We start from the raw sequence: 9,209 nt of genomic DNA on the forward strand, positions 1-9,209 counted from the left end.
ACACTCCGGCTCTGCAGATACTTTCCTTTCGTTGCTATGATCTGTACTAGATTATGGTAGTAAGAATTGTGTGCTATAGTACATGCCTGGTTGGTTGTGTTGGGGGTTGAACAAAGATGCTCAAACTCATTGGAGAGAGTCGGGGCAGGACTGAGACATTTACCACCTGCGATGAAACAAGAACACACAATTCTGAGTGAAAAGTCCTTATGACAGTCCATCAAAACACTCTTCGTAGCACCGGAAAGTATACTAACTATAACTGTTCTTTGTTCTCCCGTCTTAACTTTCACTAGATCTTCAAATGTTTTCCCCAGCCGGTATTTGACCAGCAAAAACTAAGGTAAAATAAAAAATGAACAAAAATGACCTGATGTGCTGGCTGTTTGGCTGGGGGCATGGGAGGCACTTTGAGATAGCTCTGGAACATTGGCAGGGGAGATACCCCTGGAGGTGGGAGGTGTGGTCATTCCACAATCCGAGCACGGACTCCACATCGACACTTTATTCCCAGCTGGGTCGACTTCACAGTGTTGGTTCTGGAAACGTGCACAGGGGACAAGAGGGCCATGTGTGTCTCAAGAGAATTTACATGAATCACAATCAATGGGAATACAGAATAGAATACAACTGTGTAGAATAACTTAATTTTTCAGTGGGAGCTTCAGTGTTTTATTTTATATACTTGATACACTGAACAAATATATAAATGCAACATGTAAAGTTTTGGTCCCATGTTTCATGAGCTGAAAAATAAATCCCAGAATTGTTCCATAAGCTTACTTCTCTTAAATTTTGTGGACAAATTTGTTTCCATCTCTGTTAGTGAGCATTCCTCTTTTTTCAAGATAATCCAGCCACCTGACAGGTGTGGCATATCAAGAAGCTGATTAACAGAATGACCATTAAACAGGTTTACCTTGTGCTGGGGGCAATAAAAAGCCACTCCAAAATGTGAGATTTTGTCACACAACGGCACAGACGTCTCAAGTTGAGAGAACTTGCAATTGGCATGCTGACTGCAGGTATGTCCACCAGAGCGGTCACCAGATAATTCAATGTTAATTTCTCTACCATAAGTCATTTCAGAGAATTTGGCAGTACATTCAAAATGGCGTCACAACCACAGACCCAGAGTGCCCTATGGTGGCAGTTATGGTATGGGCAGACATAAGCTACGGACGACGAACACAATTGCATTTTATCAATGGCAATTTAAATGCACAAAAATAATGTGACGAGATCCTGAGAACCATCGATCATCGGCCCATTTTTTTTTTACGGTATCTGTGAACAACAGATGCATATCCATATTCCCAGTCAGGTGAAATCCATAGATTAGGCCCTAATAAATGTATTTTAATTGACTGATTTCCTAATATGAACTGTAAATCTTTGAAATTGTTGCATGTTGCGTTTATATTTTTGTTAAGTATAAATATAAACAAAGATTTCAATGTAATCTCTCTAATGGGGTGTTTTCGCTTGAAGAACAGTGACCTACCTGATGGAAAGAGGTGTGGGGACAGCAGAGGGAGGACTGGGTCCCTGGTAGCTGGGGTAAGGACAGGGAGAGAGGTGGTCGGCCAACCGATAGGGGGGTAGAGGCAGAGCTACCTGTGTGGGGAGGAGAAAAAAAAAACACGCAACTGGAACATTAATGTACACACAACCTGTAAATACAGGCACGCTGATGAACAGCTCAAAACCTCTTTCGACCCCCTGAAGTAACACACTGTGTGGTAGAAAAATACATAAAAAGGCAGGTTATAAGCAAATTAAATATTTAACCATTGTTTTTCTACCTGTGAATTACAGCAGTGGCTTAAGCGTGGCTTACAACTAGGTAACCAAGTGGTATTTGGCCCAACTGCTGTTCTAGCCTGTAACTGCATTATGTCATTACAAACGACGGAGTAGCCTGGTCCCAGGTAGGTTTGTGCCGTCATGTCAACTCAATGAGTGCCAAGGAGTTGACATGATGACACAAACAGACCTGGGACAGGGCTAAGGACAGAGCTGGTCATATTTTATTAGGATTGAGTTGTATCAAAGTGAATGTGTCAGAGCTCTGACCGAAGCTGCTGAGGAAGTCGGTGTAGGGACTGGCAGTGTAGTCGAGACCGGACCGCAGGTGGGGGTGGATGGTGACGCGGTCTGGCATGCTGGAGTAACCCTCCTCGCAGGACGCCTCCTTGGGGTCCAGGGAGACTTTTGCACATTCAATCACAATGTCGTGGATCTCAAACCTCTTCCACCTGGCCAAGGGGTTTGACAGGACCCCTTATTATTAGTGTAAACTTGGCTGTTGTCGAGTCAGACCTTACAAGTCGAAAGAGTCTTTGGTTGCGTCAAATGGTACCCTATATAGTGCACTACTTTTGACCAGGGCCCTGGTCAAAAATAGTGCACTATATAGGGAATAGGGTGCCATTTGGGAATCTTACTTTCTGAGTGCTTACCTGGAGGGGTCCAGCTCATAGTCGTTGGTTCCAGTGACCAATTCGGGATGTATCCGCACGTGCCCCAACATCGGCTAAGAAACGAACAAATTGGTGAGACGGATGACCACGAGACATCTCTTCACACAACATACATTTATGTAGTGTGCATAGATTCTAGGATGGGGTGAGTATGGCGTGTCCTGTTGTACTAACCTTCACTACTTCCTCAAAGGTGTCCACGTTCTCCTTCATACTGTAGTGGGAGCGCAGGTAGGAGACAAAGTTGCAGGGGTACATGCCATAGAGCCGGTGGAAGAGGGAGTACACACTGGCATGGAGGTGGATCAGATACACCCCGTGCACATGCCCTATGGCACACAGGGTGGGGAGTGGGGCGAGAACAGGGGTTAGGCAACATTTCACAATTCCAAGGAAATTACCAAATGAGATCCCAAGGAAATAGATCCTGTCCTGTAGCTAGATGAGCATGGATGCTCTAGTAGTTTAACTATTCAATAGTTTGGCTTTGACTACAATTCACCACACATTTAATGATGGGAAAATCTAATATCAGATAGTACACAGAGAGCTACTGTCCCCTCATCCCAGTTCCTCCTTCCCATGGGGCAGGTTATGGGTTTGATCTTAGGGTGTTCCTCCAACCTCTCCTCGACAACCTCCATTAATTTCGCTTATGTCATCTATCCCATTACTAACACACCTGATTCAATTGGTCAAATAATCATCAAAGCCATGAATAGCTGAATCTAGTGATGGAATAGATCAAATAGGTGAAACGGTTGGTAGTCCCAGAGGCGTGATTTGCTGTGTCAAATTGCTGTGGTCTGATGGGCTACGCCCTTTCTAGTAATTGTATTTATATGTGGGCAATACTGATCTATGTTAAACCACCTGGGTTTTTCAGACTCCAGGACGCCAGTCGGCCAAAGATGTCAAAGAAGTCGTATATGTGCTGCTTCCCTGCCTGGGGTATCACGGGTAGCAGTGTGATCAACACTAGGACTCCAGTTATCAGCACCACCACATCAGAGTCCGTCTAGATTTGGCAAAAAAAGTGCAAACTCAATGGCTGTGTACCACATTGCATCCTATTCCCTATATCAGTGGAGGCCGGCTCATAATAATGGCTGGAACGGAGCGAATGGAATGGTATCAAACACATGGAAACCATGTGTTTGATGTATTAAATACCATTCCACTCATTCCGCTCCAGCCAATACCACGAGCCCGTCCTCCCCAATTAAGGTGCCACCAACCTCCCGTGCCCTATAAAGTGCACTACTTTTGACCAAGGCGCTGACTGATGTACCTTAAGGCATTTGAGTAAGGAGGTGAGCAGAGGGAAGCGGGTTATCTTGTGCATCCAGGGGGGTTGCTTGCGGATAACGTGCCCCAGGAGGGTAAGGGTGGGCAGCCGACAGGCTGGCTTGGCCATGCACTCGTTCAGCTTGTCCAGGAGGTGCTGTGGGACAACACAGACAAGTTAACATATCCAGTGCAAAGGTGTATTCACAATGAACTGGACGAAACAGAGGGACTAACCTAAAAGTATTTCTCCCGCTGGAAAACGTTTTGCTACGGTGAGCACTCAATGGCTGCTCATGGAATTCAACATGTCAACAATGGCTTCCGTGCGATATTGTCAATTAATAAATAATTCTGTTTAAGGTGTGTGGTGAAACAGCCATGATCCAATTGTTCAGAGCACAATGTTATGTTTTGAGATCCCTGTGGTAAACCACACTTTATCCACAGAGGCCATTGATAGACTGGTTGCATTTCTGTTTGTGCTATCCTGCCAATGATAATAGGAGTTGGCAGGACAGCACACCGATCTGGGACTAAGCAACTCAATTGGTGGTCCGGGTGAAGATTCCCCTAAGTACAGATCAGGGATCACCTTCCCCGGAGAAAATGCTAAACTAACCCAAGATCAGAGCCTCTGGGCAACTTTACCCTACAGTGCTCACCTTGTCATGAGGCTCCCTGACAGAGCAGAGGATGAGTATAGCCTGTGGAGAGCTGGTCTCAAGGTAGTAATCGACAAGGCCATTGAGCAGCACAGATCCTCGCTCTGTTATTTAGAAGGGAAGAATCAACTAATCAATGTATGTAACATGTTGATGACTAGAGACAACATGAGCCATGTATTTTTTTAATAGATAAATAAAATACATGGCTATTATATCTCTCAATATATAGCTCTGGAGACAACGTCAAGAACATAGAGAGGAGGAGACCCTGCCAATACATTAGATGTTAGTTTATTTGTTAATAATATAGGCCATTTAGCAGACCCTTTTATCCAAAGTGACAATCATGCGTGCATACTTTTTAAGTATGGGTGGGCCCGGGAATCGAACCCACTATCCTGGCAATGCAAGCACCAAGCTGTACCAATTGAGCTACAGAGAACCCAGCCCTTGATCATGACTCTCAGGGTCTAATTACTCTTGTATAGTATAATGTAATGGAAAAGGCAGCTTCTGTATGGGGAGCTTTGTTAAGAGCCTCAATGCTCGGTCTGAATATTAACACGCATTGCTTGCTGCACGGTTTGGGAAGCATAATGACCTCCTTATCTTTCATATCTGTGAGAAATAAGGTTAAATTGATACACACCTCTATGCTGTCTGACAGAAATCACTATTTTAGTAGTTATTCAAAGTAAATAAGGCATACTTGACTGCTGAATACCAACTATCAATTAATAAAATAATGTATTTTCTTTAGACAAAACCAGTAGATAGTGATAGCACTGACATCATCCACGCATTCCTATGGAAAACTCCCAATGGCACATGAAAACGGAAGTGACTGAATTTGTGCACCATATTGCTGAACTGGGCTGAATGGCACCCCTCTCCCATCCCCCAAAAAACGCAAAGGATCATGGTGAAAGTGGCCGTAACTATCAAAGGATCATGGTCGATGTAGTCATTTTCATCCTCCCTGAGCAAGTCAATCTTAATGTCGATGGCATGAGGGCGCAAGTGACCTCGTAGCCTGCCGGCATGTGATTGGTCTGTGTCAGCACATGGTCCTGTGTGATGTCAAATGTAACCATAATAGATCACTATTTAATGAATTATCTGGATTTGAAGCAAAAATAAATATAACTCAGTGGGTATCGAACTTCATAATAAACTAATTTATGAGCCCAAGATGGACATTCATTATTATTTTAATTTCCATATGCTTTTTAAAACCTCTACAGGACCCCTTGTTGTAATTGTCATTATTACAAATAAATAAAAGAAATCGGCCGATTAATCGGCATCGGCTTTTTTGGTCCTCCAATAATCGATATCGGTGTTGAAAAATCATAATCGGTCGACCTCTATTTCATACCAATCTTAACCTTGTGACCCATTCCATACATCTGTTGTTTGTCAAGTAGACTGAAGGGGGGTGTATCTTGGCTATAAAAGACCTTTGTACCTTTGTCTCTGGGCTCTCAATTAATAACCTAAGAGTGATTTGTTGACCAGCCATCATTATCGTAAAGCACTTAATCGATTCACTTTATCCGTGTGTTGTATTGACCTGCTCCCTTATTAATAAGTGAATAAAGATTTAGTTGAAGTATGACTCTCCTCATTTGATAGTAAAGGAATTAACCACCACACTTTGCACATATGTCATTTTAGGCATACCCAAACTGGGGGCTTTTTTTTTAGGTAGCGATACCTTGCGAAGCAACTGCTCTCTGTCCCTCCCTCCATTGTGCATTCTTCTGTCTCTTCTCGTAGCATGCGTAAAATAAACACACAGACCAGACAAGTAGGCTCACAATGGATTATGGTCATTGTAGCTAATTACCACATTTTTCTGCGCTTAACTATGTAGAATATTGGCCTGTTGGAAACTACAACACCCTATTACACCACACAGTTTGGGCTTGATCTGATTTATCTCTAGAGAAACTATGCAACGTGCGCATTGTGGGCACATAAAAACGAATGAAATGGAATTCAAATAAATGTAACTAATGTTAGTCAATTACTTGAATTATTTTTTACCTTTATTTAACTAGGCAAGTCAGTTAAGAACAAATTCTTATTTTCAATGACGGCCTAGTGGGTTAACTGCCCTGTTCAGGGGCAGAACGACAGATTTGTACCTTGTCAGCTCGGGGGTTTGAACTTGCAACCTTCCGGTTACTAGTCCAACACTCTAACCACTCGGCTGTTATGGTAGAGTAGTGTGCAATAATGTGTTGTGTATTGTATTGTATGTAATTGGGTCCCAAGAAGAGTAGGCAGCAGCTAATAGGGATTCAGAACAAATACAAATAAGTTGTAATTTTTTTTTTTTTTAAATAACCAAAACTTAATTGCTCTGCGGTAAAGGCGGCAGAATGTCACCTAGAGTTTGAGACCTACAGAAAACCATGCAAACACTGACCTATTCTCTCCCTAGTAGCGTGTAGCAATCTCAGCCTGTTGTGGTTGAGTGGCTAGTAGGAAGAGGGGGGGGGGGTAATGCTGAATTTTGAGTACTGACCTGTGCCGAGGTGGTCATTGAGGACACTTTTTATCTGATCCAGTTCATGCAGATCGGACGACTCCAGGAGCGGGAGGAGGTCGCTCACATTCGACTGCTCCTTTGCCATGGTGCTGCTGGGATACCTATGGAACTGTCCTCCCTCTCAAGGTAAAGCCTGCCAGCAACCTGCTGTGCTGTTTTAATGGGGTGGCCACTGCAGGCACTTTGGACAGAAAAGAAAATGTGGTCAAGCTAAAAAATTGAATAATTCATACAGCTGTGCAGTTAGCTACACATCAATACTATTAATAGGAACTTACATCATATGACCATTTACAAGTTACTATCAATAAGTGTTATTATGCCAAGGCTGACTTTTTATTTAATGTTCAACTACAACATAAAGGATGATCAGTGGTGCCTGCCTGGTGGAATTGAGCGCGTGTGTACAGTTCGTTATCTATGAATCCTAGTTAGCTAGCTAGTTACAGTAGTTGGGGAGAGAGGAGTAGCCGGCACAGTACTTGTGTCAACATATTTCTAAGTTATTACCATTGCAACATATTAAAGACATCTTGCAATGAATCGAGAAGAAGTAGCTAATGAAGACAGCTGACGTTAATGCACAAACTTGATTGAACGCTGCACCAAAATGTTAACTATCTATAACCAGGCTAGCTAGCCATCCAGCTAGTTGGCTAGCTAACGTCAACTGTTACCATTGGCTAGTACAGTACTGACAAACTCGATTAGTTAATCAACTATTTTGCGGGGACTTATTTATTTTGAATTCAAATATGTACCAGCAAAGTTCCAATTTTAGACTAAAATATTTGTCACGGCGAAAGTAAGCACTTTAGTAAATGCATGGAATACATTTTAATACCTTCTACACTTGTTGTTCTCCACAGGGCGCAGCCATGTTGAGCAACCGAAAAGCCCCTCCCTCTCCTGAAATCTACGCAGCACTCAGGAAAAATTATCCACAGCTGTCAACTACAATCCGAGTCCGACTAAATTCTGACCTTCAAATCTGGCACGAAAGTTATAATACATACCATTCCTTTTTTTATTGGAACAATAACACTTTAATATAATATAAATTGTGCTCCGTTGACTATGGCGTTGTTGCATTGGGGACTGCCTTGTTGGTTGAGAGGCAAGTCGGACTTCTCGTGACTCACATAGCAAGCCTGTCTGCGCAAGCGTCCTACGCACAAGGGCAAAGTGCTGTAGACCTATCCATTCCAGACCGTAGGCCTATCAACAGATTTCAATTCATATGCGGTACCTCGACAAACAGTATCTGTAAATGGTGCTGCGGTATATCACTGTTGAATTGGCATTGCTCAGAAGTCGCACTTACATTGTGTTGCCTGCAATGGTGAATTTGTGGAGGTACGTAAAAAACTAAATATTGGCGTTGCCTAGGCCTGCATACTTAACCTGCTGATGTAAAGCCTTGGCATATTTGGGGAGCTGACAAGTATTCTGGTCTCAGGCAAGGTTACTCAACAAGCAAATGTGTAGTCCATCGAACCAAAGCACCAGATGAGCTCACAACGCTTGTTTTTTTATATGGACATAAATCATGACTTGAGAGAGCATAATTCATTTAAAAAAAAGTTTTATCCCCCCGGACTAGAGAGAGGCGAAGGTTGAGAACTATGCGTCCGAAACACGATCCTTCCTACCAAGCCGCATAACATGAAGAAAACTACTGATGCACTACCAAATTTCAAAATTGCACCTTGTATTTGAATAGTATATTCCAGGCCCACGATTCAAACTCTCAATAGTAGCCGAAGGGCTCTATTTTAACTAACTGAACGCAATGTCAAATTTTAGCTCTGGCTAAGATTTAGGTTTGGGGGTGTGTCGGATTTTTTTACAACCAGAATTATGCGCGCAAAAAGGCTGCGGTAAATGGAGCGTCAACTAGTCCCAAAAGGCTCCTTAATCTTCCCCCTCAATTAATCAAATGGCCACCAGGACATTTTGTTTTTACACTGCTGCTACTCGCTGTTTATCTATGCATAGTCACTTTACCCCTACCTACATGTACAAATGACCTCGACTAACCTGTACCCCCACACATTGCCCCGGGACCCCCTGGATATAGCCTCATTATTTTGTGTAATTCTTACAACAACAAAAAAATACTTCAGTTTTTAGTAAATATTTTCTAAACTGCTTTGTTGATTAAGGGCTTGTAAGTATTTCACAGTAAGGTCTACACCGGTTTTATTCTGCGCA

The 9,209-nt window shown here is 42.8% G+C and overlaps 1 protein-coding gene across 8 annotated transcripts in view; it reads right to left on the reverse strand.

Annotated features, from left to right (window-relative positions):
- Positions 1 to 8,833, reverse strand: part of tsc1a (TSC complex subunit 1a) — a 31,380-nt gene extending 22,547 nt beyond the window's left edge. For 2 of the 8 annotated variants that reach the window (XM_090238139.1, XM_021606696.3), the window contains exons 1-12: positions 8,012 to 8,830; positions 7,840 to 7,911; positions 6,972 to 7,176; positions 4,436 to 4,539; positions 3,775 to 3,927; positions 3,357 to 3,501; positions 2,658 to 2,812; positions 2,463 to 2,536; positions 2,077 to 2,258; positions 1,505 to 1,617; positions 371 to 539; positions 87 to 166 (exon numbers count right to left, since the gene is read on the reverse strand). In XM_090238139.1, the coding sequence (XP_090094265.1) occupies positions 87 to 166; positions 371 to 539; positions 1,505 to 1,617; positions 2,077 to 2,258; positions 2,463 to 2,536; positions 2,658 to 2,812; positions 3,357 to 3,501; positions 3,775 to 3,927; positions 4,436 to 4,539; positions 6,972 to 7,080 (1,284 nt within the window). In that variant the 5' untranslated portion in view covers positions 7,081 to 7,176; positions 7,840 to 7,911; positions 8,012 to 8,830. Of the gene's footprint in view, positions 1 to 86; positions 167 to 370; positions 540 to 1,504; positions 1,618 to 2,076; positions 2,259 to 2,462; positions 2,537 to 2,657; positions 2,813 to 3,356; positions 3,502 to 3,774; positions 3,928 to 4,435; positions 4,540 to 6,971; positions 7,177 to 7,839 lie in introns of all 8 variants that reach the window. The other 6 variants (XM_090238140.1, XM_021606698.3, XM_090238138.1 and 3 more) reach the window with 3 other exon arrangements.
- Between the last annotated feature and the right edge of the window lie 376 nt (positions 8,834 to 9,209).

The sequence above is a fragment of the Oncorhynchus mykiss genome, chromosome 6 (assembly GCF_057628025.1).
Source record: "Oncorhynchus mykiss isolate SJ-2025 chromosome 6, ASM5762802v1, whole genome shotgun sequence".
Classification (NCBI taxonomy): Eukaryota; Metazoa; Chordata; class Actinopteri; order Salmoniformes; family Salmonidae; genus Oncorhynchus; species Oncorhynchus mykiss.